The 27,776-nt window shown below is 43.4% G+C and overlaps 1 protein-coding gene across 3 annotated transcripts in view; it reads left to right on the top strand.

The window, feature by feature from the left end:
• CCDC68 (coiled-coil domain containing 68) overlaps positions 1 to 24,240 on the top strand; it is a 52,168-nt gene extending 27,928 nt beyond the window's left edge. For 2 of the 3 annotated variants that reach the window (XM_073543834.1, XM_073543832.1), the window contains exons 4-11: positions 4,483 to 4,608; positions 5,372 to 5,497; positions 6,365 to 6,493; positions 7,260 to 7,342; positions 7,917 to 8,022; positions 15,412 to 15,495; positions 20,319 to 20,395; positions 22,468 to 24,240. In XM_073543834.1, the coding sequence (XP_073399935.1) occupies positions 4,483 to 4,608; positions 5,372 to 5,497; positions 6,365 to 6,493; positions 7,260 to 7,342; positions 7,917 to 8,022; positions 15,412 to 15,495; positions 20,319 to 20,395; positions 22,468 to 22,540 (804 nt within the window). In that variant the 3' untranslated portion in view covers positions 22,541 to 24,240. Of the gene's footprint in view, positions 1 to 4,482; positions 4,609 to 5,371; positions 5,498 to 6,364; positions 6,494 to 7,259; positions 7,343 to 7,916; positions 8,023 to 15,411; positions 15,496 to 20,318; positions 20,396 to 21,038; positions 21,075 to 22,467 lie in introns of all 3 variants that reach the window. The other variant, XM_073543833.1, reaches the window with a different exon arrangement.
• Positions 24,241 to 27,776: the final 3,536 nt, after the last annotated feature.

The following is a 27,776-nucleotide window of genomic DNA, read 5'->3' as shown; positions in this document are numbered from 1 at the left end:
GTAATAGTAGGGAGTACTAAAACATAACACTAGAAGACCACATGTTTATATTATTGATTATTCTTGACCCTTTTTCTCGGTTTTATAGTCCAGGCTGCGCCGGGTGCAGTTAGTGACTTGGACTTTCCTATGTAGCAATTACTGTGTCCTCGGTGTTTGCTTTCTGCAATTACATTGGATTAGTGAACCAGATGAGCCGTAAAGTTGTTGACATACAGTGTGTGCTCATCGGGTGTATTTACCGGGCTCTGCCTTCATTCTCCTGCCTCCTGATAAGCATCACACCATTATTTTATATGCACAGGGTGAAGTTTCTGTTGGACCTTGAATAGTCAGGACGACCAGTAAAGATTAGGGTATGGATACCACTTTTTATCCGGTTGCTCCCTATTCTTTTCTCCGCCGAGAAGCGTTTTTGATATTTTACAGTGTTTTCCAACTTAGGTTCCCAGAAACTTTGGAGTTTCTTCAGGCGTTCCCCTGATCACATCAACAAGACCTGACACTTTTGCAATTGGGAATGCAAACTGATTTGAGTCTGCAAATACATCTAAGTTATAGCATATAACATGAATTTTATTATTTGGTACCTACCCCTATTCCGAGAGAGAGGAAAAGAATAGGGGTCTTCCAGGACTAAGATACTGATGTCTTATGCCATTTGTTTCAATAATAGCTGAGCTGCAGAACCAGAGAACGGCCACTAGTCGGAGTGTAGAGCTGTCCTGTTCCTGCTCCATAGACTTGGAGATCCACGACTTGCTAACAGCGGATTGGTGGGGGGTACCAGCTATCAGACCCCCCACCAATTTAGGAAAATGATCATCTATCCTTAAGATGAATATCTTGGTTCTAGACAACCCCTTTATACATTCTCCATGGACATTTTCTAAAGCACCTCCTACCTTAATAAGGTTGGGAATCATTGCCTTACCCTGATGAGAGCTAACAAGGCAGCAACAGTCTCAGACAATCACAATATATGGATCCAGATCATTTTTGGCCACATAGTTGAAATATAAAACCATTTTATGACTCAGAGTCACCATGAACTGTTTGGCAAGAAAAGTCATCCCATCTCCTGATTCTCTCCCTACGGATGTGTGGTGCCCCTGAGGGTTCAGTCGCCACAGAGGTACTGCACCTCCTCCTGAGGTGTGGTATCCCACCATCCAGGTAAGGTGGAGACTCCTGACCACGCTCCAGCACCTGCACCCCACACCACAAAGTCGGCGGCTCCCTGCTTGGAGTATAGCAAAGCACCCATTGGTGGCTCCCTGCTTGGAACACGAAACGTGCTGGGAGGTGGGTGGAGTTAGATGACATTACAAGGAGCTGGAAAAGTTTAGGAAGGGGGGTCAGTTGGTTGGAGAGAGGGATAGATGGATGGAAGTGCTGCAGCAGATCCCAGTGACCTGGGTCTGCTGGCACGGGAAAGGAAGAGAGAGTGCAACATAGACTGAAAGCCTGATTCTCCATAGAAAGAAAGATTAGTACGGAACGTGAGGAGTTAAAGGGAGCAGAGGACGTGGGTTAGAAGAGAACCCTTCCTAAAAGTTCCAAGCACAAGGCCGGGGCCCGGTCCCCGAGGTTGTATGGATACTAATGGTCCTGCAGCAGACACCGGAGGAATAGAAGTAGTGACCACTTTATTCCCACACAAGACTTGGGGGCGCAACAGCAACTGGATAGTGAGCCGGGACTTAGTAGCAAGGAGTCCCCGAAGCAGGCTACAGCTGTCTGCCGTACAAGTAGAGTTCATAGGAACATCAGACAGGAGGAACTCCAGTGTAACTCAGTACTAGGCGTACTTCATTTAAAGGCGCTATAAGAGGAGACGTTCAGAAAGGCACATGTTGGCGGGTGTGTTGAAAAGGAGTATTCCATCTGGCCTGGAGGTTGACTGAGTCCCTAACCCAGAGGACACGGCATGGAGGCAGGCATCTGTGTGTGCAACAGACTGTGAGTAAAGCTTTGGAACTACATGCCCTGGTGTCCTCCACTTATTCCTGCGCCAGCCTACCCAGCACTGCTACATCCCTTGCGCCCGACACTACACCATCTACGTATCACTTCACCTACTCTGCCCTGGGACTACAGTGCTGCCTGTGGAGGGTTATAACATCATTGCTGCATCACACCATCTGTCCCAGAGGATCTGTCTGCCCAGGGCCACGGGCCGGGTTACAGCTGCCGTGACATCTCCCCTTGGAGCCCATCGGGCCCGGTACCGAGTACCCCACAGCCCTGGGTGTGAGGGCGACCCAGAAGATGTCTGGGAAGAGAAGAATCTGCAATTGGAATTTCAAATCCTGATCCTTTTGTTTTCAGGGGATGTACACTACCGTTCAAAAGTTTGGGGTCATCCAGACAATTTTGTGTTTTCCATGAAGACTCATACTTTTATTAATCAAATGAGCTACCAAATGAATTTAAAATCTAGTCCAGACATTGACAAGGTTCGAAAAAAAGATTTTTATTTGAAATAATAATTTTCTCCTTCAAACTTTGCTTTCGTCAAAGAATGTATCCTGTGCAGCAATTACAGCATTGCAGACCTTTGGGATTCTAGCAGTTAATTTGTTGACGTAATCTGGAGAAATTTCACCCCATGCTTCCAGAAACCCCTCCCAGACCATCACATTACCTCCACCATGCTTGACAGATGACCTCAGGCACTCTTCCAGCATTTTTTCAGTTGTTCTGCGTCTCACAAATGTTCTTCTGTGTGATCCAAACACCTCAAACTTGGATTCGTCTGTCCATAACACTTTTTACCAATCTTCCTCTGTCCAATGTCTGTGTTCTTTTGCCCATATTAATCTTTTCCTTTTATTAGCCAGTCTCAGATATGGCTTTTTCTTTGCCACTCTGCCCTGAAGGTCAGCATCCTGGAGTCGCCTCTTCACTGTAGACGTTTACACTGGCGTTTTGCATGTACTCCTTAATGAAGCTGCCAGTTGAGGACCTGTGAGGCGTCGACTTCTCAAACTGCAGACTCTAATGTACTTGTCTTGTTGCTCAGTTGTGCAGCGGGGCCTCCCACTTCTCTTTCTACTCTGATTAGAGCCTGTTTGTGCTCTCCTCTGAAGGGAGTAGTTCACACCGTTGTAGGAAATCTTCAGTTTCTTGGCAAATTCTCACATGGAATAGCCTTCATTTCTAAGAACAAGAATAGACTGTTGAGTTTCACATGAAAGTTCATTTTTTCTGGCCATTTTGAGAGTTTAATGGAACCAACAAATGTAATGCTCCAGATTCTCAACTAGATCAAAGGAAGGTCAGGTTTATAGCTTCTCTAATCAGCCAAACTGTTTTCAGCTGTGCTAACATACTTGCACAAGGGTTTTCAAGGGAATTCTAACCATCCATTAGCCTTCTTACACAGTTAGCAAACCCAAAGTACCATAAGAACACTGGAGTGATGGTTGTTGGAAATGGGCCTCTATACACCTATGAAGATATTGCATTACAAACCAGACGTTTGCAGCTAGAACAGTCATTTACCACATTAACAATGTATAGAGTATATTTCTGAATCATTTAATGTTAGCATCTTTGTAAAAACTGTGCTTTTCTTTCAAAAATAAGGACATTTCTAAACTTTTGAACGGTAGTGTATGTCATAGAATCATAGAATCATAGAATCGTAGAGTTGGAAGGGACCTCCTGGGCCATCTGGTCCAACCCCCTGCTCAAAGCAGGATTCGCTAAATCATCCCAGTCAGATGTCTGTCCAGCCTCTGTTTGAAGACTTCCATTGAAGGAGAACTCACCACTTCTCGTGGCAGCCTGTTCCACTCATTGATCACTCTAACTGTCAAAAAGTTTTTTCTAATATCTAATCTGTGTCTCTTCCCATTCAGTTTCATCCCATTGCTTCTAGTCTTTCCTTGTGCAAATGAGAATAAAGTTTCAGACCAGACACCTCTAGCAGCGGTTTTCTCCTCCCTTCCTGTTGAAAACACATCAACACTTTGTCAAGATGAGCACTAATGAGTATGGGAAAGCTGGGAAAGATAGCTGTCCGCCAAAAAGAGATGAATTTATACCCCCTCCCTGGCTAAGGAATGAAAATCATGCACTAAGAAATAATTATCCTGAATAATCTAATAAAATTTATGAATCTGTATTCTTCCAAAGTATAAAAATGGCAGATAATATCCTTAAAAATGGTTGTTTCCCCAATCTAGAAGAAGACACACTGAAAGGGTCTCCTGCTCTGAAGGACTTATCCATGCATTATAAGATGGTGGCCCATTAATTTCAGAATCAAGTAATACCACATTTTTCCACTAGTGGCCACTGTAGGAGAAATGCAAAATGCCTCCAGCTGCAACGATCATCTGATCACTAGAGTGGCTGGTATTCAATAAGGGGTCATAGCAACAACCCCCCCCCCTTTAAATCCTTTTTTTTTTAAATCTATTACAATAAAAATTCCGATTAATCAGTGAATTATTTTCCTCTGACAAAACACAGAATGGGATTGGAGAAAAAGAAAAGGATTCCTTCGACTCCCGATATACACGGATCGTTGATAAATTAAAGAACCAGGACCTGCAGATTCTAGAAGTGAATAGAGAAAATGAAGATCTGCAAATCAAGGTACGATCACACATTTTCTTACTAATGTAAAAAAAAAATTGTTATTTATTTGGAAATATATGCCGTTATTTATGTATATTTAATATTTTTATGTTGTTATTATATACTGTATATTGGAGATATATTAATATATATATTTTTATGCTATTATTACATACATATTGGAGATATTTATATATATTTCATACTTTTATGATACTATATTTTTGAGATATTTATATATTTAATATTTTTATGTTGTTATTACATATATTGGACATACAGTATATATTTATATATATCATATTTTTATGTTATTACATATATTGGAGATATTTATATATATTTCATATTTTTATGTCATTACATATATATTGGAGATATGCTGTATTTATATATATTTCATATTTTTATGTCATTATAGATTTATACATTTATATTTCAGTGTACTATGTTTTGTTCTAACACAAACAGAGAGCACAGAATGACAATTGTGCAGAAATATCCTGCAGTAAAACATATAACAGTAGTCAGCAAGTGCTGATGAAAAGTTGATAATAAATACAGGGTATTTAGTCAATACGTTTTTTTGCAAAAAAATGTATATCAAGCTGCTTCACCGCGTCAAGGTAACCATATTGAAGAAGGGTTACCTGGACGCGGTGAAGCAGCTTGATATACTGACTCTGTTTGTGTTTGAGTCAGTGGGTGGTATGAACAGTGTCCTACCGACTTGTTCATATGTGTGCATGTCACATGTGTTTTTAATTATGTTTTGTTCTAGTTGGAGGCGACACGTGAAGCTGGAGCAGGAGCGATAAGGGACGCGACCCGTAAACTGTACGAAAACTACAACAAAAAGTCTGAACAACTCCGAAAATCTCATGAAGAGGAGAAGCGGCAGCTACAGGTAAGGAAGGATAGCAATGCCATACCCTATACACACAAATATGGCTCTGTATGCATCTCTTCCTGGTCACTGCATTAGTCTATGGACACTTTTCTGCTCGTTAATCCCCACTTTGTTTGATCTACTATGTAAAAATGTTTATTTTTAAAAAGTTCTAAAAAAAAAAAAAATCCTTTTTTTATCCTGTTACAGTGCAGGCCAAGACCATTTACCATACCTGCACTGATACATTATTTCAAAGTCTCTTTTACCTTTTTATTTATACAAAAGAAGCCTGGACACTTTCTTTAAAGGGATATTTCCCATCTTAGTATATTGATATTGTCGGATAGTGCTCATAAAAACGAACATATTTTCAATTTACTGCTTATTAAAATTTGCAGCCGTTCCTGAGATATTAACATTTTACTTTTGTTTACAACTCGTCGCTTAGGAGACCGACCACCTCTGCTAATCTAGCTTGTAAGAACTACGCTGAAGCTAGGTGGTAACAGAGAGCTCCAACAATCCTGGACAGCTTCGAAACAAGCGCTTACATTACAAGCTCAATTAAAAAAGCGATTCTAAGCATTGTGAATTTTCTGATTTCTAGCAGCGGTGGTCGGTCTCCAAAGCAACAAGCTGTAAACAAAACGAAAAGTGTTAATATCTCAAGAATGGCTGAACATTTTTAGACGCAGTAAATTGCAAAATTGCTTGTCTTTACGAGGACTATCCAACAATACCCATTTATGAAGATGAGAATGAACACTTTAAATACCTGTATATGCTGCGGACACTTTTCCATAATTTCATATAATCCCTTGAAGATGATGGAAGTAATTAGTTCAGTTTGGGTAATGGTTTTAATTTGGTCCTATTTCTTAGGTGTCTGCCATAGAATCTGAGGATCACTTTAAGAAAAGCATCGAGAGACTTAATGATGTGGCTGACAAAATTCAGGAGAAGCATAGCAGAATCCTGGAATTGGAGAAGCTCATGGAGCGAATGGAGGCAGTGAGTGATGCTAATATTATTTTAGGGTACATACAATCTTTTAGTCTCTTTTTAATTAATTTTTGGGGTTGATGAAGATGCAGTAACCAAAAAAAAAAAAAAATGACCAAAATTGTACCTCTTCAATTTTCTCCTCTTTACGGTGATTACTATTTGAGTTCATTCATTTTAGATTTTCATGGATCACACTATTTGAGAAAAGGAGGCATGATTTAAAGGGAATCTGTCACCAGGTTTTTCCACATAATTTGAGAGCAGCATGATGTAGAGGCAGAGATCCTGATTCCAATGATGTGTCACTTACTGGGTTGCTTGCTCTAGTTTTGATAAAATCCCTTTTTTATCAGCAGGAGATTATCACTAGAGAACTAGTAAACCTGCTATAATAGAATCCAACCCCGCCCTCATCACTGATTGGCAGTTTTCTACAGTACACACAGGAAGCAGCCAATCAGGGGTGTGGGCGGGGTTATACACAGTTCAGTATTCAGAAAACTGGGAAATCTGCACCAGATAAAGCAAGAATTTTATCAAAAATGCAGCAAGCAGCCCTGTAAGTGATACATAGCTGGAGTGAGTGTCTCTGACTCTACATCATGCTGCTTTCAATTTGGTAGCAAAAATTTGCTGACCGATTCCCTTTAAGCGTTTTTAATTTACATTCTAGTTCCCTCTAGGAGGCTTAAACCTGCAACCACCTGTACTATATACCGCAATACTGCAGTATATCATAGAAATGATTTTTTTTTCTATGCTTTCTCTATAGGAAAATGCATCTTTGGTTGAAAAGAAACATTTACTTGAAAATGAGCTATCAAGAAGAATGGCCGATCCTTCCAACAAGAATGGGTCAGTAGCTGGACTATAATATAGGTGGTTAAGCTGAGTGACTGCCATGATTTATGCTGCTACTGCACCAACTGGGGCATCAGACAAGTTTCCCAGACTGTGGGGTGGTCTGAACAATCCTCTACTCCTACCAGCAAATAAATTGACACCTAGCGGCCACTGCTGGAGAGATGTAGTATTACATGGCTCCTGTTCAGAAGCTTATAGAACTATGTAATATATGGCCACATTGAGTCCTATACGTGGGACAGTTCTCAAAGTGAGGGGGTACTAAGGTAGGTAAACCTGTCCACATAGTCTTTTGTGTGTATAATGTTATAATCCTGTATATCTAAGCTTCCAGCAGAACTACTGAGCTGTCATTGAACTGTCTATATCCGCAGACTCTGCCCCAGTCTATACAGTAAAACTGGCGAATGAGCTGCACAATACAGGAAAGGTCAGCCTGTGGTGTGCTCTAGTGAGAAATGCAATATTTCAAGAGGATTATTTTTTATAGATATTCATGTTACATGACAAAAAAAATCTTTATGATAACAACCCATTTCTAATATTTTTTTTTTTTTTTCTTTAGTTGTTCATCCATTCAGGACGAGGTTTTTACTGTCGACGAACAAATAAATCACTTGCAGCAATTGATGATGTCTCAACACCAGCATCTCCGAGCATTAATCCAGGAGGTAAGGGCTTGTTTGTTTGGACTCCTGCTGTTTCGCATGCTGTTAGCTTCCTCAGGGGTACAGTCAGAAAACCTATAAAAATAGTTAAATAAATATAATGCAGGGTGGGGAGCGAAAAACAGGAGCCGATTGCCACATTCTTGATTTAGCCTATAAAGCCTTATTCTTTGCAACTGTCCATCACTGTAATTTTTGCATTAATCTCTTTGGGCTTTTTCTAATCCTCTCCTGGAAGTCTGCATCAACAATGTATGTCCGGACGCATGCTGGCCATTTTTTTTTTTTTTGCATCTTCCTCAGATCCTGTATCTGCCGCACTTGTGCAGCCATACATGTATACTGCTTATCAACGGAACTGGAAGCTTTGGACATTGCTCAGCAAAGCGATCATGCGTTTCAGAGATTTATGGTAGAACACACTCACACGCAACACTACTGCCCTCTGCAGGGATCCCCCGACTGGCATGATGGATACCAATTTTTTTTCATGTCTTAGCCCCAGTGGATGCCACTGGTCTTTCTTTAGTTTCCTGAAGCGTGTAGTCGTGCGACCGCTGCAGACAATCACTGGTCTCAGTGTTCACATACACTGTTAGGATCACCTGGTGAGGTGGATTCACAAAGTGGCAGGTCAGGGTGGATACATGGAGCCAGGTTGGTGAAGGGCACATGGGAGATCGAGGATTCGGGGACACTGGAAACCACAGGGCTAGGAGGACAGACCAGAGAGAAATGGCAAGTCCAAAGCAGAGGAACAGAGGAAGGCAGAGGAGCTACATTCTGGCTGATGTTTTGGTCACTTTTGAATGTTGGTTGTGCTTTCACACTCATGGTAGCATGAGACGGATTCTACAACCCACACAAGTGGCTCAGGTAGTGCAGCTCATCCAGGATGGCACATCAATGCGAGCTGTGGCAAGAAGGTTTGCTGTGTCTGTCAGTGTAGTTTCCAGAGGCGCTACCAGGAGACAGGCCAATACACCAGGAGACATGGAGGGGGCCGTAGGAGGGCAACAACCCAGCAGCAGGACCGCTACCTCAGCCTTTGCGCAAGGAGAAACAGAAGGAGCACTACCAGAGCCCTGTAAAGTGACCTCCAGCAGGCCACAAATGTGCATGTGTCTGCACAAACGGTTAGAAACTGACTCCATGAGGATGGTCTGAGTGCCCGACGTCCACAGATGGGGGTTGTGCTCACAGCCCAACACCGTTCAGGATGCTTAGCATTTGTCACAGAACACCAGGATTGGCAAATTCGCAACTGGCGCCCTGTGCTCTTCACAGATGAAAGCAGGTTCACACTGAGAACATATGACAGACGTGACAGATTCTGGAGATGCCGTGAAGAGCAATCTGCCTGCAACATCCATCAGCATGACCGGTTTGGCAGTGGGTCAGTAATGGTGTGGGGTGGCATTTCTTTGGAGGGCAGCACAGCCCTCCATGTGCTCGCCAGAGGTAGCCTGACTGCCATTAGGTACTGAGATGAGATCCTCAGTCTCCTTGTGAGATCACATGCTGGTGCGGTTGGCCCTGGGTTCCTCCTAATGCAGGACAATGCCAGACCTCATGTGGCTGGAGTGTGTCAGCAGTTCCTGCAAGATGAACGCATTGAAGCTAAGGACTGGCCCGCCCGTTCCCCCGACCTGAATCCGATAGAGCACACCTGGGACACATTGTCTCGCTCCATCCACCAATGTCACGTTGCACTACATACTGTCCAGGAGAAGCATGCACAGGTGTTGTACAGTGGGGAGGTGTCAGGACTCTGGACACTTTTGCTATGTTCTGGAATTTTGCCCTTCTCCAAGATGGTGGTCTGGCCTTCATGTGTTCCTGTCTGCTGCCTTTAAGACTCCACCCCAGTCATTAATCAATGCTGGAGTATTCTGCCTGTGTTCCTTTGAGTACTGGGTTGTCCTGGCTTCTCAGCTGCTGTAGCTTGCTGAGGTTGTTCCATTCGTGGTTGCTTCAAGAGACTGTACTGCACTCCCCTGCTGCTGCCCGCTCCACAGCCGCTGGCTGTCTCCGCTGCTCTGCTGTCCTGTTACCTGCTGCCACCTGATCGGTGAGACTTACTGTTTGCTGCGTCCTAAAGAATCTACCGTGTGCTTGCTACTTGTGGTTCTGCGATTCCGGCTGACTCAGCGGCCCTGCCGTGCCCTAACCGGACCAGGGTTAGGGTACCTACTGGATAGACTTTCTGAGAACTATACCGTACTGATAACGGCATCTGTTTCCATAGTGACCGGCTATAACGTTCTGGACTTTGTTTCTAAACTATGCTCCAAGCATTCGATACTTTGAAAGGCGTATACCCTGCAACTGGCCGCTGACCTCTAGCGGCAGTTTATTGACTTTTGTGTTTGCCTTGTTCACACTGTGCACGCATGGTTTTGCTGCGTTCTTATATAAACTCGATTCACTTAACTCTGGACTCTGCTGTGATTGTGCTTCTTGCCAAGAAACCCCTGTAGTATCCACTATTATTGTTACAGGAGGTCATACAGGCATGTGGAGGCCACGCACAATACTGAGCATCTTTTCCTTGTCATGAGGCATTTCCACTGAAGTTGGATCAGCCTGTAATTTGATTTTCCACTTTGACTTTGAGTATCATTCCAAATCCTGACCTCCATGGGATATTCATTTTGATTACATTGATAATTGTTATGTTTTATTGTCCTGAACACATTCCACTATGCAATGAATAAAAATTTGCAACTGGAATATTTCATTCAGAGATATCTAGGATGTGGCATTTTTGTGTTCCCTTTATTTTTTTGAGCAGTGTAGTAATGTCCAGTGAAACTGAAGAGCGGGGCACGACTGCTAATATGAACCAGTCCAACTGTAATATGACGCAGGTGTGCACTAGGCACTAAACGTGAGAGTCCAACAGTATATACAAGAGGAAGCACACGGCCCTTAATGAGGAAGTCCAGTGATATTATGGATGAGCACGCACACCGCACTAACGTGTAGAAGTCCAGCAATCATATAGGTGAAAATACACACGGCACCTAGACGTAGAAGCCCAGCAATTCACAGGAGTAGCAATAACAGGAGAAGGTCACTGTATGTACCTTTTGGGCTGAAAGTCCTGCACAAGTCCAGCACCACAGCACAAACAATCACAGACATAGAGGAGATGGTGATGTCAGGATTCCTTACTGGCCACAGCAGTTCCAGAGGCGAACAGCTCCTCAGCAGAAGTCCAGATAGCAGTTATCGGGGAGACACACAGGGGACTGTAGGCAGCAGAGCATGGAGAGGCGGCGTGCCGAGTAACGAGCAGCAGCAGCAGGGAGTCCACCAGCAGACAGGCAGGAGCTCAGGAGCCAACAGCAACAAAATACTCAGGTAAAGAGGAACACACAACCCAGACTTACTGTAAATCACAAAACAGACAGGAAGTTCCATGACAGGGCGAGATATGAGACTCCATCTTGAATAAGAGCAAACAGGCACAAAGGAAAGTCCGGAATCCTTATATTGGGCCTTAAAAGTGGAGCACAGCAAACAGTGATGACCACAGGAAATGGGAGCCGAGCCTGGCTTAGCCAGGCAAGGTGTGTAACACATGATATACATGCTATTATGAAGGCCAGTGACTGGCTGCAGCGGTCACGTGTATGTATGGCATGTACTTGCTGCAGGTTAGCACACAAAGTTTATTGGTTATTTCCAAAGTATGAGTATTGTATTGTTTATTTTTCATATTGTAACACATTAGTCCATTATTTAAAGAAAATCTGGGACATCCCCTTAAAGGCACAAGAAGGGTCTTACTAGTATTGTGCTCCTCTCACGTCATATTCTGTATTGTGAGTAGCATACAGTGAAAATAAACACTTCCTCTGAGGCCTTCTCCAAACTGGCAGGGGTCTCACAGAACGAGAGGGGGCAGCGGCAAGAGAACCTACAGTTATATGTTGGCTATAAATCAATTCCTAACTATGCTCAACCCACATCCTCATGTACTGTAGGCACTGCAGGGGGCTTGCAGCACCTTGTACGACCAGTTTAGTCACTTCTATATCTGCTTGTGAAGCAGAAGTGAGACTTAAGGAAGTCTTTTTATCTCATAAATCAATATTACAAGTAGAAAAAAAAATGAGTTTGTAATAAATCTTATCAGACAAATCTGCTGCTTACTCCTCGTGAGACTATAATTACAGTTCTCCATAGAACTTTATAAGCACAAACTGTAACCTCCTATCTCAGTAACGGGAAAATTTGTCTTCACTGTCTTTTACGCCTAAATTTAGAATGAATGATTAATTGAGGAGAAAGACGCAGATTTCTCTGATAAGATCTATTAAAAAGTTTTTTTTACTTTCATGTATGCTATTGATTTATGGGGAAAAAAAGCAATAGCTACACTTTAATTCAAATTGCAGAAAATAGAAAGATTCATAAATACTAATCACAATATGAAAGCAATGCATACAGCACCCCAGATCTCAGCTTCTAGGCCTGAATATAAAAGTTTGAATTGTAAATATTTACTCTGCACATGAGAGGCTGAATCCATATTAGTCACCTAGTCTCCTCTCCTGTAGTTTTACTGCCCCCTAGTGTTGACTAAGACTATTGCAGCTATTCTACCAAACAAAAATCTAATGAATGAAGCAAGTTACCCCACTTTCAATATTCCCAGCTACCTCAATATTCCAGCTTGCTTTCATGGAATAGATACACACCTGTTTAGATAAAGATGTTAGGAACATGGAAAAGATGCTGCTGAGAAGAGGCTATAAATTTGTTCCCTCTGACAATCATCAGACCCATCAATTATTCTCCATTCCTGATAGTTTGTTACAATGTATCAGTGCAGGTGAAATGTATCAGCCTGAATTCCTGGCTGTTTAGTTCACATGGTTGACTAGAGAACTTATAATGTTTGTAACAAACCCTCAGCTGTGAGCAGCACTAGATATGTATGAGTTTAAAGGAGGCTTTGTGCCTCATGTGTGGTCATGTCACAGCTCGCACAGCTATGTCTATGAGACATGGACACATTAAGAAACTTCGCTGCGGCCAATCTATAGTTCTCCTTTCTGCTGCAAAACTACCGCTCCCAGTATGCACAGACAGATATCTGCTGGGAGGGAAAAAAATACCTACTCACCTCCGGCAGCGGTGCCTTTCCAGCAATGTTGGCACTAGGTCTTCCGACTTCACATGACATTTTTTATGGCAGAGAATCCTCGGTTGCTAATTGGCTGTAATTACCACACTTCCTTCAGATGTCTGAGATTCATACAAAGGAAGAATGAGAACTGCAGGGCATTAGCGGCCGATGATTGGCTGCAGTGCTCACATGGCATAACAATGTCACACGAGCCCATGAAGACCTGATGCTAACATTGCTGAACTGCATCAGTGCAGGAGGTATCTGCGATTCTTATTTACACTGTGGAATATAGTAATTAAAAAAAAGGTTGTTCTAATAGACCTTAAAGAGATTGGAGTTGGGAAAGAGCAGTTTAACAGGGAACACCCACTAAGCTCTGAACCTGCAGCTCCACAAGGAACACCCACTGAGCTCTGAACCTGCACCTCCACAGGGAACACCCACTGAGCTCTGAACCTGCAGCTCCACAGGGAACACCCACTGAGCTCTGAACCTGCACCTCCACAGGGAACACCAACTGAGCTCTGAACCTGCACCTCCACAGGGAACACCCACTGAGCTCTGAACCTGCACCTCCACAGGGAACACCCACTGAGCTCTGAACCTGCAGCTCCACAGGGAACACCCACTGAGCTATGAGTCTGAAGCTCCACAGGGAACACCCACTGAGTTCTGAATCTGCAGCTCCACAGGGAACACACACTGAGTTCTGAATCTGCAGCTCCACATGGAACACCCACTGAGTTCTGAACCTGCAGCTCCACATGGAACACCCACTGAGTTCTGAACCTGCACCTCCACAGGGAACACCCACTGAGCTCTGAACCTGCAGCTCCACAGGGAAGATCCACTGAGCTCTGAACCTGCAGATCCACAGGGAACACCCACTGAGCTCTGAACCTGCAGCTCCACAGGGAACACCCACTGAGCTCTGAAACTGCAGCTCCACAGGGAACATCCCCTGAGCTCTGAAACTGCAGCTCCACAGGGAAGATCCACTGAGCTCTGAACCTGCCGCTCCACAGGGAACACCCACTGAGCTCTGAACCTGCCGCTCCACAGGGAACACCCACTGAGCTCTGAACCTGCAGCTCCACAGGGAACACCCACTGAGCTCTGAACCTGCAGCTCTACAGGGAACACCCACTGAGCTATGAGTCTGAAGCTCCACAGGGAACACCCACTGAGTTCTGAATCTGCAGCTCCACAGGGAACACCCACTGAGTTCTGAATCTGCAGCTCCACATGGAACACCCACTGAGTTCTGAATCTGCAGCTCCACAGGGAACACCCACTGAGCTATGAGTCTGAAGCTCCACAGGGAACACCCACTGAGTTCTGAATCTGCAGCTCCACAGGGAACACCCACTGAGTTCTAAATCTGCAGCTCCACAGGGAACACCCACTGAGTTCTGAATCTGCAGCTCCACATGGAACACCCACTGAGCTCTGAACCTGCAGCTCCACAGGGAACACCCACTGAGTTCTGAACCTGCAGCTCCACAAGCTGCAGGAAGAGCTAACGTACAAATTGAAGAAGGGAATGAAAAGGCATTATCTGGTTCTTTCAAATGGATGACTAATCCTTAGTGTGGACAATCAATATCAAGTTGGTGGAGGTCCTATTCTCAATGTCCCCATGAGCATCTGATTATAGGGATTTTGAGCCTCATCCTTCTCAATCATATTTACCATTCACTTGAATGTGACATTTCTATAGTAAAATGTGTTACCAGGTGCAGCTTCTGCTACAGGTATGAAACTGTGCCCAGTGGACAATGGAAGGGCAGGCATCACGGCCCATTCATACAGCAGGTTGTCAGGACTTCCAATCTAATACTGATGGTGCACACATCATTGTCAGTTCCAAGTATGCTATACTTTGTTTCTAGCTGTGTAGGGGGATGCTAATAAGGATCCCCAACTCTTATCCAGAGCAGAGTGTGGCTGCAAAGAGCTGACGGATGAAACACATGACTGCATTAAATGTATATCTCATTAATTTAAAAGGACTTCTTGTAATACTTCATTCTCCCTGTGGTGGCGCTGTGGAACATTAAACATTTCCAGGACAGATCACAAGTGATCGCTGGGGATTCATCAGCAGGACACCAAATGTGACCGTGTGATTCTATGGGTATCATTCTAACAAAGGGATGATGCCAAGTGAATATCACCTTTAAATCAATGAATTCTTTACTTTAAAAAGAAAAGTTCAATATTTCTGTTTTCCTGCTGTTTTTTTCCAGAGTGAAGAACTGAAGGGCCGACTAAAAGAGCAGGATGTCACGATTGGAGAACTGAAGGAAAAAATTGATTTGCTCGAATGTCAGGTGAGCCCAAAAATATACAGTGATACATTGTATATACTGTATATTTATATAGATATCTACAGTGGGTACGGAAAGTATTCAGACCCCTTTAAATTTTTCACTTTGTTTCATTGCAGCCATTTTGTAAATTCGAAAAAAGTTCATTTCTTTTCTCATTAATGTTCATGCTGCACCCCATCTTGACTGAAAAAAGACAGAAATGTAGAATTTTTTTGTAAATGTATTAAAAAAGAAAAACTGAAATATCTCATGGTCATAAGTATTCAGACCCTTTGCTCAGACACTCATATTTAAGTCACGTGCTGTCCATTTCCTTGTGATCCTCCTTGAGATGGTTCTACTCCTTCATTGGAGTCCAGCTGTGTTTAATTAAACTGATAGGACTTGATTTGTAAAGGCGCAGACCTGTCTATATAAGACCTCACAGCTCACAGTGCATGTCAGACCAAATGAGAATCATGAGGTCAAAGGAACTGGCCAAGGAGCTCAGAGACAGAATTGTGGCAAGGCACAGATCTGACCAAGGCTACAAAAGAATTTCTGCAGTACTCAAGGTTCCTAAGAGCACAGTGGCCTCCATAATCCTTAAATGGAAGATGTTTGGGGCCACCAGAAGTCTTCCTAGACCTGGCCGTCCAGCCAAACTGAGCAATCGTGGGAGAAGAGCCTTGGTGAGAGAGGTGAAGAAGAACCCCAAGATCACTGTGGCTGAGCTCCACAGATGCAGTAGGGAGATGGGAGAAAGTTCCACAAAGTCAACTCTCACTGCAGCCCTCCACCAGTCGGGTCCTTATGGCAGAGTGGCCCAACGGAAGCCTCTCCTCAGTACCAGACATATGAAAGCCCGCATAGAGTTTGCTAAAAAACACATGAAGGACTCCCAGACTATGAGAAATACGTAAGATTCTCTGGTCTGATGAGATGAATAAATTTGCAAAAATTTCTACATTTCTGTTTTTTTCAGTCAAGATGAGGTGCAGAGTGTACATTAATGAGGAAAAAAATGAACTTTTTTTAATTTACCAAACGGCGGCAATGAAACAAAGAGTGAAAAATTTAAAGTGGTCTGAATACTTTCCGTACCCTCTGTATATACAGGTGCTTCTCACAAAATTAGAATATCATAAAAAAAAAAGTTAATTTATTTCAGTTCTTCAATACAAAAAGTGAAACTCATATATTATATAGAGTCATTACACACAGAGTGATCTATTTCAACTGTTTGCAGTGGGGACAAAAAGTATTTAGTCAGCCACTAATTGTGCAAGTTCTCCCACTTAAAAAGATAAGAGAGGCCTGTAACTGACATCCTAGGTAGACCACAACTATGAGAGTCAAATTGAAAAAAAAAAAAAAAAACCCATAAAATCTCATTGTCTGATTTGGCAAGATTTATTTTGCAAATTTTGGTGGAAAATAAGTATTTGGTCACCTAAAAACATGCAAGATTTCTGGCTCTCACAGACCTGTAACTTCTTCTTTAAGAGGCTCCTCTGTCCTCCATTCATTACCTGTAGTAATGGCACCTGTTTAAACTTGTTATTAGTATAAAAGACACCTGTCCACCACCTAAAACTGCCACACTCCAAACTCCACTATGGTGAAGACCAGAGAGCTGTCAAAGGACACCAGAAGCAAAATTGTAGCCCTGCACCAGGCTGGGAAGACTGAATCCGCAATAGGCAAGTAACTTGATGTAATGAAATCTACTGTGGGAGCAATAATAAGGAAATGGAAGACATACAAGACCACTGATAATCTCCCTTGATCTGGGGCTCCACGCAAGATCTCATCCCATGGGGTCAAAATGATCACAAGAATGGTGAGCAAAAATCCCAGAACCACACGGGGGGACCTAGTGAATTACCTGCATAGAGCTGGGACCACTGTAACAAAGGCTACCACCAGTAACACATTACGCCGCCAGGGACTCAGATCCTGCAGTGCCAGATGTGTCCCCTTGCTTGAACCAGTACATGTCCAGGCCCGTCTGAAGTTTGCTAGAGAGCATTTGGATTATCCAGAAGAGTATTGGGAGAATGTCTTATGGTCGAAAACAAAATAGAACTGTTTGGTAGAAACATAACTCATCGTGTACGGAGGAGACAGAATACTGAGTTGCATTCAAAGAACACCATACCTACTGTGAAGCATGGAGGTGGCAACATCATGCTTTGTTGCTGTTTCTCTGCAAAGGGACCACGATGACTGATCTGTGTACATGAAAGAATGAATGGGGCCATGTATCGTGAGATTTTGAGTGCAAACATCCTTCCATCAGAAAGGGCATTAAAGATGAAATGTGGATGGGGCTTTCAGCATGACAATGATCCCAAGCACACGACCAGGGCAGTGAAGGAGTGGTTTCGTAAGAAGCATATGAAGGTCCTGGAGCGGCCTAGCCAGTCTCCAGATCTCAACCACAAAGAAAACCTTTAGAGGGATTTGAAGTTCTGTGTTGCCCTACGACAGGTCCAAAACATCACTGCTCTAGAGGAGATCTGCATGGAGGAATGGGCCAACATACCACCAACAGTGTGTACCAACCTTGTGAAGACTTACAAAAAGCGTTTGACCTCTGTCATTGCCAACAAAGGATATATAACAAAATATTGAGATGAACTTTTATTAATGACCAAATACTTATTTTCCACCATAATTTGCAAAATAAATCTTGTAAAATCAGACAAGGTGATTTTCTGGATTTGTTTTGTCATTTTGACTCTCATAGTTGTGGTCTATCTGTGATGTCAATTACAGGCCTCTCTCATCTTTTTAAGTGGGAGAACTTGCACAATTGGTGACTAAATACTTTTTTTCCCCACTGAAAGCCCAAAAGTCATTATCTCAGTAATTTAGAATAATTAGCCTTATTTTGCTTTAATGTATTGTTAATGTTGCTACTTATGACTTGTGTTTAGAAACTGTTAAACTTGAAAAGCGATGCGGAATATGGTGGCGCTATATAAATAAAGATTATTATTATTATAATTAACAAAAAACACCTGCAAAGGCTTCCTAAACGTTAAAAAAGGTCCCTTAGTCTGTTTCAGTAGGCTCCACAATCATGGGGAAGACTGCTGATTTGACAGATGTCCAGAAGGCTGTCACTGACTCACTCCACAAGGCGGGTAAGCCGCAAAATGTCATCGCTAAAGAAGCTGGCTGTTCACATAGTGCTGTATCCAAGCATATTAATGGAGAGTTGAGTGGAAGGAAAAAGTGAGGTAGAAAAAGGTGCACAAGCAACCGGGATAACCGCAGCCTTGAAAGGATTGTTAAGAAAAGGCCATTCAAAAATTTGGGGGAGATTCACAAAGTGTGGACTGCTGCTCGAGTCATTGCTTCAAGAGCCACCACACACAGACGTATCCAGGACATGGGCTACAAGTGTCACATTCCTTGTGTCAGCCACTCATGACCAATAGACAACGCCAGAAGCGTCTTACCTGCGCCAAGGAGAAAAAGAACTGGACTGTTGTCAGTGGTCCAAGGTGTTGTTTTCAGATGAAAGTAAATTTTGCATTTCATTTGGAAATCAAGGTCCCAGAGTCTGGAGGAAGAGTGGAGAGGCCACAATCCAAGCTGCTGGAGGTCTAGTGTGAAGTCTCCACAATCAGTGATGGTTTGGGGAGCCATGTCATCTGCTGGTGTAGGTCCACTGTGTTTTATCAAGACCAAACTCAGCGCAGCCGTCTACCAGGAAATTTTAGAGCACTTCATGCTTCCCTCTGCCAACAAACTTTTTGGAGATGGAAATGTCATTCTCCAGCAGGACTTGGCCTCTGTCCACACTGCCACAAATACCAATACCTAGTGTACACACAACAGTATCACTGTGCTTGATTGGCAGCAAATGCGTCTGACCTTAACCCCATAGAGAATCTATGGAGTATTGTCAAGAGGAAGATGAGAGGCACCAGACTCAACAATGTAGACGATCTGAAGGCTGCTATCAAAGCAACCTGGGCTTCCATAACCCCTCAGCAGTGCCACATGCTGATTGCCTCCATGCCATGCTGCATTGGTGCAGTAATTGAAGCAAAAGGAGCCCCGACCAAGTATTGAGTGCAGTTACTGATCATACATTTCAGTAGGCCAACATTTCAGATTTTACAATAATTTTTCAAGCTGGTGTTATAAAGTATTCTAATTTACTGAGATAATGACTTTTGGGTTTTCATTGGCTGTAAGCCATAATCATCAACATTAACAGAAATAAACATGTGAAATACTCTGTATGTAATGACTCTATAGAATATATGAGTTTCACTTTTTGTATTGAAGAACTGAACTTAACTTTTTGATGATATTCTAGTTTTGTGAGAAGCTCCTGCATATTGGGTTACACGAAGATGAAAACAATATTGAGATTTCATACATATCTTGGAGGAAGCTTCTAATTTGGACATGACTTGGTCAGAAATGAGCAGTGCATATATAAACTGTGCCCAAAATTGAGCAATTCCTCTTTGATTTGGGGTATTTTTGGGGGGCGTGACTTAAATTTCTCATTTTTTACCAAGCCATATGTCAGTAAGCGCGTGGCTTTATGAGCCCAGAAATCTTTTTTTTTTTTTTTCATTTTCATGTAAATCCTTTTTTAGTTCCAAGAAATCTTTCCTTGTTCCAAAATGTTGCATATTATAAAAATTGTCACTGAGATTTACTGCCCCCCCGCCACTAGAGGGCGAGCTGAACACAGCTGTATATGGCTCCTATTGACCCAGGTGGTGGAATCTGGGATCAGTGGGACGTGCGAGGAGCAGGAAATGCTGCATGTAGCGGGTGATTCCTGGAGGTTCTCTCTTTTTTGCTTCTAGAACAAAGAATTGAAATACAAGGTTGAGCACTGGTCGGCCCCGAACAAATTCAAAGTGTCCAAATCAACGACTGTGAAGTAAGTAATCCGGATCTTCTATAGTTTTTTTTTAATATATAATTATATATACAATATACGGTATATACGTGTGTGCGTCTATAAATGTATGTACAATATATATATATATATACAGTGATTCTGCGGGTCAATATGATAACGGTGATACTACATTTATATTGTTCTTTATGGTTTCCTACTTTTAAGTAAGGAAAAACTTTTTTAAAAACTTGTCTTCTTTTACCATATACTGTGACCCATAACTTTTTCTTTCTGGTACTGAAGCTGTGCGGCTGTAATATTCGAACAATGATATTTTGGCTTTATTTGTGGAAGCAGTATTTGGATGAGGATGGCGAGATCACTGACCTTAGTAAGATCGGAACATCCTTCTCCTGAAATGCTCTGTGCTGCTGACAAGGCCCTTGCTCGTTCTATTTTATCTTGATCACCCACCTCTTTGCATTCTGTTTATGTCACCGTCGCAGTCACTTACTACTGGACCTCACTACTGTGATATCATAGTGGACAGGTCACTGCCTCCTGCAAGATCAACATACTCCCCTGCTGCTGTTGTGAGGAGAGACGATATAACAGAGTAGCCAGTCTGTACAGCGTCCTAAACTGCTTTCATGAACACTTAATCTTCTGTTCTTATTTCCAGGCATGGACTCTATAGTACTTTCTCCTAAGTTAGGCGGTGCGTAATCCGCCGCTGCGTGATAATTGCCCTTTGGTTTGTGTGTTGTGCTCAGACGCAGGGGAGCATTTGCCTGCCAAGTGTATACTGCACTGTTTTATGCATGACCTAGTGCTTCAATAATGCATCGGATTGTATTTAATGGTACTGTCACTTTAAATGAGGCACTGTGATGCGGCCACCAGACCGGGGGAGTAGTTTGGACTGTGAGGTCCCTTTACAGGATGCACTTCACAGATGTATGTATCATACTTGTTAACTCTTCCCAAGCATTCCTAAAAACAAAACTAGACCCCCGAGGGTCCCGGAAGTGAAGGCAAACACCTGCGGAATCTTCCTGAGAGCTGTCGGAACACAGGGGTTCCAGTAGGTTTCTTCAGTGCACGTAAAATGTGGCACAGCTATGGGAAAGTGTTTACGGCTCAGAATTTCCTCCTGTACGACCTTGCCAAAAAGTTTGGAGTTGGGTCAAAAACACAGACGTGAGACACACTGTACCTCATGTTTCCTAGGTCACTATCATAGACCTAGAACTTTCCCCCCGCACTGCAAACTGGAACTAAAAAATATCACAGTCGCCAGTTAAAGAAAAACTAAACTTTATTTTTTTTTTAGAATTTTGTCCATTATGGAAACTTATGAAAGTTTGAAAATCACTTTATTAGGCGATTTATCTTCAGTCCTGTTAATAAAGCCCCTGCTTTTCCCCAGTCTACTTTCTGCCTTCAGCTGCATTGATATCAGAATGCACTCCTTTGGAGTACAGATGATGGCAGTGATAGGCAGAACACTTAGAGGAGGAGTCAGGGGCTGACCTATCAGCATAATCTTGTGCAGCAGCTTATCCACAGTTAGTGAGGCCTAGGGGCTAAGCCAACCTATCGCTGCCATCATTTGTACTCCAAATGTTCTGAAGACGGGTGAGTAGACTGGAGAAAAGCCAGAAGTTTGAAGTCATTTATATGCAATTTCCCCTAAGAAACTGATTTGCAAAGTTTCATAACTTTCTGTACAAAGTTATAAAAAAAAATGCATAAAATTAAAGTTTAGTTATTCTTTAAGTTTTCTTATGGAACCATCAAGCGTAGTGCCTCAATTGAAGTTGAAACCGCCAAGCTCTGTGCCTACATTGGGAAACAAACAAGCTTGAGCCTGTGTGCACAAAAGTAACAAGGTTTCACTTTCCGCATGGCTTCTGTGTCTTTGCGTCACTTACGGTCCTGAGTGGGAAAGCCGCGGGCGCCAGGGTCCGTCGTCTCAGTGGGGGCAAACGTCTAACTGCTTTGGGGCTTGTGGCCCGAACGCCGCTCCACCTCCTGCCGGTTGCTTCGGTGCACGCTGCCATTTACCACTGATCCATCTCTGATAATTGTGACTTCTGCTCATTTTACAGCGAGTCCATGCTGGGCACCTTGTCTCCATACTTCATGCTACTGAGAAACAAGAACATCCCCGACAGTAGCTGATGCCGACCATTGGAGGACGCTTAACCCACGCCTGGTGGAATCTGCCAAGCACAGTGACGACATTTCAGGGGATCGGATCCCGTCACCTGTTGTATTAGTATTACTTAAAGAGACAGTCTGCATTATAAGAAAAAACATTTTTCACATACCCTATTAATAGAGAAGAGTCCTTCATTAGGAAATCTCTTTCATCAGTCAGAGCAGACTTCAAAGACAAGATCTTTCTGAGGACCCAGCCTATCGATTTCAATAAGAATTGTGTAATGCTTCTTATCCCCTGCGGAGGCGCTGCTTGATAATCGAACACTTGCTGCCAGATCACTACTGATCGCTGGGGATCTCACAAGAGAAAAACAACCTTTTCATTTGGTCATTTTCAGTGACCTGTTCTATAATTTACATGACGTTCCAAAACCCTTTAATCTTCCTGCTGATTTTATGATCATGAAAGTTGTAACCAAACTTTTATTTATTAATTTATTTTACAATTTTGCCCTGCCTGAAAAGTTATGAAATTTTGAAAATCACTTTAAAAGGTGACTTGCCTTTACCCGTATAAAAAAAATTATTTTACCCAGTCTCTTCACCTACCTCAGCTGCATTGATATCAGTATGTACTCCTTTGGAGTACAAATAATTGCAGTGATCAATATCAGTATGTACAGTGGAGGAAATAAGTATTTGATCCCTTGCTGATTTTGTAAGTTTGCCAGCTGACAAAGACATGAACAGCCTATAATTTTAACACTGAGAGAATGTCAAAAATAAAATCCAGAAAATCACATAGTATAAATTATATAAACTTATTTGCATTTTTGAGTACAGATGATGGCAGTGATTGGTCAGTTCCTTTCTCCTCCTCTGAGTATTCTGCTTTTCAGAACATTCTCTTCCAGCAGCTTATCCCCAGATGTAGTGACACGCAGGGGCAAGGCTGACTCATCACTGCCATCATCTGTACTCTAAGGCTACTTTCACACATCAGGTTTTCGGCGTCAGGCGCGATCCGGCGTCATGCCGGAATGCCGGATCCGGCAAATGTTTTGTAAAACCTGATGTGCCGGATCCGGTTTTCTGCCGGATCCGTCTTGTTCTTGACAGACAAAACCGGATCCGTCTCATCCGGTTCATCCGTTTTTCTATCCGTTTTTCGACGGATTACGCCGGATCCGGTTTTTAAAATTGACCCTCAAGGCAGAGTACACAGGCAGGATGACAGAGTGTGAAAGATTTGTGCCCTAACCAAACTTGTGTACCTTCTGGACCAACAGTATATACCTTTGCCAACCAAAGTTGTCTATCTTGTCATGGTCTTACTATTTTTAGCTTTAGGCCACAGGTGTGTACCTGGTTGTGTTTTATGCAAAGTATTTCACCTTTTAACAAAAGTTGTGTACATTGTTAGGAAATCACCAACAATAAACACAACTTTTTAGGTGAAATACTTTGCTTCAAACACAACCAGGAACACAACTGTGGCAAAAAGCTAAAATTTACCCACAGTTATATACCTGGTTTTGAATACCTTTTTACCTTTGAAATACCCTGTATTTAACCTTTTTTTAAAACATAGTTCGCCGCAGAAAGAAATGACAGACAACCATTGTGAAACGATAATTTAACTTTTATTTTAAATTTTTTTTTTTTGTAAAATGTTTTTAAAGTGCAAAAAACTTTTTTAATAAAGGTTTTAAACCCAATGGGCATTTTTATTAAAAAAAATAAAAATTACAAATCTGTGTAGTGTGGGGTGGAAATACTGCTGGAGGGGCTGCGGGACACTTCGACACTGGGTGTGTGGAGAGAGGACTGGGATCGTGGTGGGGAAGGAACAGTTAGAGGTGAAGGTGTGGAAAAAGCTACAGAATGGGTGGACATGTTGGAGGCAGAAGAGGTGGTGGGCGGTGGAGTGGAGGGTTGGGCAGGGACTGTAGGAGCAGATGATGTTGATGGAAAGTTGTATGGGGAAGGAGTTTGGTACGGGGAAGGAGTTTGGTACGGGGAAGGAGTTTGGTACGGGGCAGGTTGCTGGAAGTGGGGAGATGTCTGGTACTGGGGAGGTTGCTGGTACTGGGGAGGTTGCTGGTATGTAATAGGAGGGGGAGGATGGAAAGTGGCTGGAGGGGGTGCAGATGTAATAGGAGGGGGAGGATGGAAAGTGGCTGGAGGGGGTGTAGATGTAATAGGAGGGGGAGGATGGAAAGTGGCTGGAGGGGGTGCAGATGTAATAGGAGGGGGAGGATGGAAAGTGGCTGGAGGGGGTGCAGGTGGAGGAACTACAGTGGTGGGAGGTGGAGGTTGGGAGGTAACCTGCTGTAGAGCACCGTGGCACGAATGCATTACATGCATCTGCTGGGTAGGAGAGAGCGTTTCCATGCGCTCCACAACAGACCTGAAAAAGGTGTGGTTTGGCGAAGATCTTGCTTCTGAATGCATGGTTTGCAGAAGTGTCTTCACCTCCAGAATGCTGGAGTTGATCTGCTGATAGCCTGCGGAGATTTGCTCTGACAAGACTTTTAGACAGTTCTGGAAAGATGCATTCAGATGCAAGAACTCTTGCGCATAACTCTTTTCCTGACCCCTCTGCCACTGCCGCCCAGTACCCGCAGGTGTACTAGAGGCGGCAGGGGCAGAAGGGTGGGGTAAAGGGAAAGCGATCTCCTCACCAGCAGCTTCATGTAATGTAGGCGGCCACGATGCTCCTGTGCTGGTGGATGGGACAGATGGGTCGAATGTGTGGGAAGGCTGGGAAGGTGCAGATGTACCGGGGCGGTCGAAGTGTCCCTCGGTGCCGGTCTCCTCAGGGATCGCCTCAGAAGGGTCCAATCGTGCAGGCTCCCGAGTGCTGCTCACCGTGCTGTGGAATAAAGAGAAAAAAAAACAATTAAAATACTGACATGGTATGGCCCTGGCTGAAAAAAAAAAGTTACATCTAACATTTTTTTTCACATGTGGTGTGTAATATTTACCTTCTGGTGAGCATTGTTTCCCGGAGGAACGACAGGGCTTGTGTGTACTTGTACTTGCTCCTGCGTCCTCCAGATCCACTCGGGGCCCGCATCTCTTTATTGAACTCCTTCTTGAAACGATCCCTCACAGACCGCCACCGATTCACAATTCTGTTCCCTGAAACGAGAAAGGAGTGGTTAGTATACAACATCAGTGTTTCACAAACGCCAGTCCTCATGGTCCCCAGGGGTCATGTTTTCAGGATTTCCATAGTAAATAGAAATCCTGAACACATGATCCGTGGGGACCACGAGGACTGGAGTTCGGGAAACACTGGTTTACATCAAGCAACCGGTACTGTATATACTTACGCTCTTTAATCTGGGCCCGAGCTTCGAGGTCCTCCCAGCGGCCCACAAGGAGTGAACAGATTTCCTCCCAGAGTCGTCGGGTAACGATAAGGTCAGCGTGGCGGCGGTCTGCCATATTCCAGAGCGGCTCCCTTTGTCTGACGAGATCGATGAGGTGGTCCACATCGAGTCCTCCATCCTCACCGTCAGAGTCGGGAGCACGCTGTGAAGGCTGTTAAAGAAAAAGACAAAAATAACATAATTAGCCTCCACAAAAGAAATGAAATAAAAAGTGCAAAAAAACAAAGCAAAAATATTTATACTTACACGCTGGTGACCGCCGCGTTGCTGTCGCCGACGACCCTGGGAGGCACTGCGAGGACCTCTTGGCCGAGCACCAGATTGGGAAGACTAGAGAAAAAAACAAAAAATGTTATGTCTTTGGATGTAGACATTTGTTTGCTGTGTGAGGTCTGCAGAACATTGTTTTCTATGTGTTGTGTGTAGTGTGATGTTGTGTTTCTGCGTTTGATGCAAAAAACTTACCAATTGTGAGCCCACTCCAGGTGTCTGTCCACCCCTTCCTTCTTCTTCTGGGAGCTCCTCTTCATCTTGTGATTCCTGTTTTGAAATAAAAGGCAATGAATAGACATATATTACAGAGATGATGGATTTTGGAAATAAAAACTTACCGTCAAACGCTGACGATGCGAGGGAGGGCTCCCAGAAGAAGATGTGCTGTCCTGTTGATGGCCAGACTCCATGGCTGTGGGTATTGCTGCTGCTGTTGCTGCTGCCAGTGATGCCATTTCTGCTGCTGCTGCATCTCTTTGGCGGCTGTTGAATAAAGAGAAACAAAGGGCCAATGAATATCTTGATATTCCATGGCCCTAGTTTGGAGGAATGGGGGATTTGATAATTACCGTCTCTCATCTGCTGCTGGACTCTTCTCCTCAGCATGTTCCATTTGCTGCTCCATTTGGGGTGGTGCTGATGGTGCTGCTGCTGCAGATGTCTGCTGCCTTCTCCTGCTCCTGGTTCTTGGCTTGGGTGGCATGTTGGGTGTGGCTGAGGGTCCCATTGTCTTGCTTTTATATATCTCCTGTGGGCAGAGCTACTGAGCATGCTCAGACCAAAAAACCGGATCCGGCGCATTGCGGCGCTCATAGGCTTTCATTGTGTGAAAAAGCCGGACGCGCCGGATCCGGCGTGTCCGGCTTTTTCGCCGGAGACAAAAAACGTTACAGTAGCCGTTTTTTCCAGATGCCGGATCGCGACACATTGCCGGATCCGGCGAAAACCGGATTAAACGCATGGCCATCCGGCGCGATCCGGCGCAAATGCAAGTCAATGGGGGGGAAACCGGATCCGGCATTGCATTTCGCCGGATCCGGTTTCTGTCAAAAGCGCCGGATCGCGCCTGACGGCGAAAACCTGATGTGTGAAAGAGGCCTAAATGTTCTAAAATCAATGCAGCTGAAATAAGGCAAATAAACTGGGGGAAAATAAGGAGTCTGGAAAACACATCATTTTTTTTACAAAGAATGAAGACAAATCCCCTAATAAAATGATTTTCAAAATTTCATAACTTTCCATACTGGACAAAACGAATAAAAAAAAAAAGTTTAGTTACTCTTTAAGAAGTATTATTATTTTGTTGCAAGGTCTTCTTTTTCTCAATGCAGCTTAGTTTGTAGTTTACAATCACTCCATTTCCCATACATTTCTGGGATTGTACTCATACACATCTTGCAACCTGGAGCTGCAGTGTAAAGCATGGTGGAGGGAGAGAGCAGCAACCTGAACCTGTACTAGGAGGTGGATTTCAGATAATCTCCAACTTTAAAATCATTGTTACAGTTGGTAAGACGAAAGGCTGTTCTTTTATGGTAGACCTGCCCCTCCTCATATCTCTATGGCGTCACTAGGTGGATATT

This window comes from Dendrobates tinctorius, unplaced genomic scaffold (genome assembly GCF_039654945.1).
Source record: "Dendrobates tinctorius isolate UK_male_01 unplaced genomic scaffold, ASM3965494v1 ptg000135l, whole genome shotgun sequence".
Classification (NCBI taxonomy): Eukaryota; Metazoa; Chordata; class Amphibia; order Anura; family Dendrobatidae; genus Dendrobates; species Dendrobates tinctorius.
Note: the sequence above shows the minus strand (reverse complement) of the source record. Positions and strands in the feature narration are given on the sequence as shown.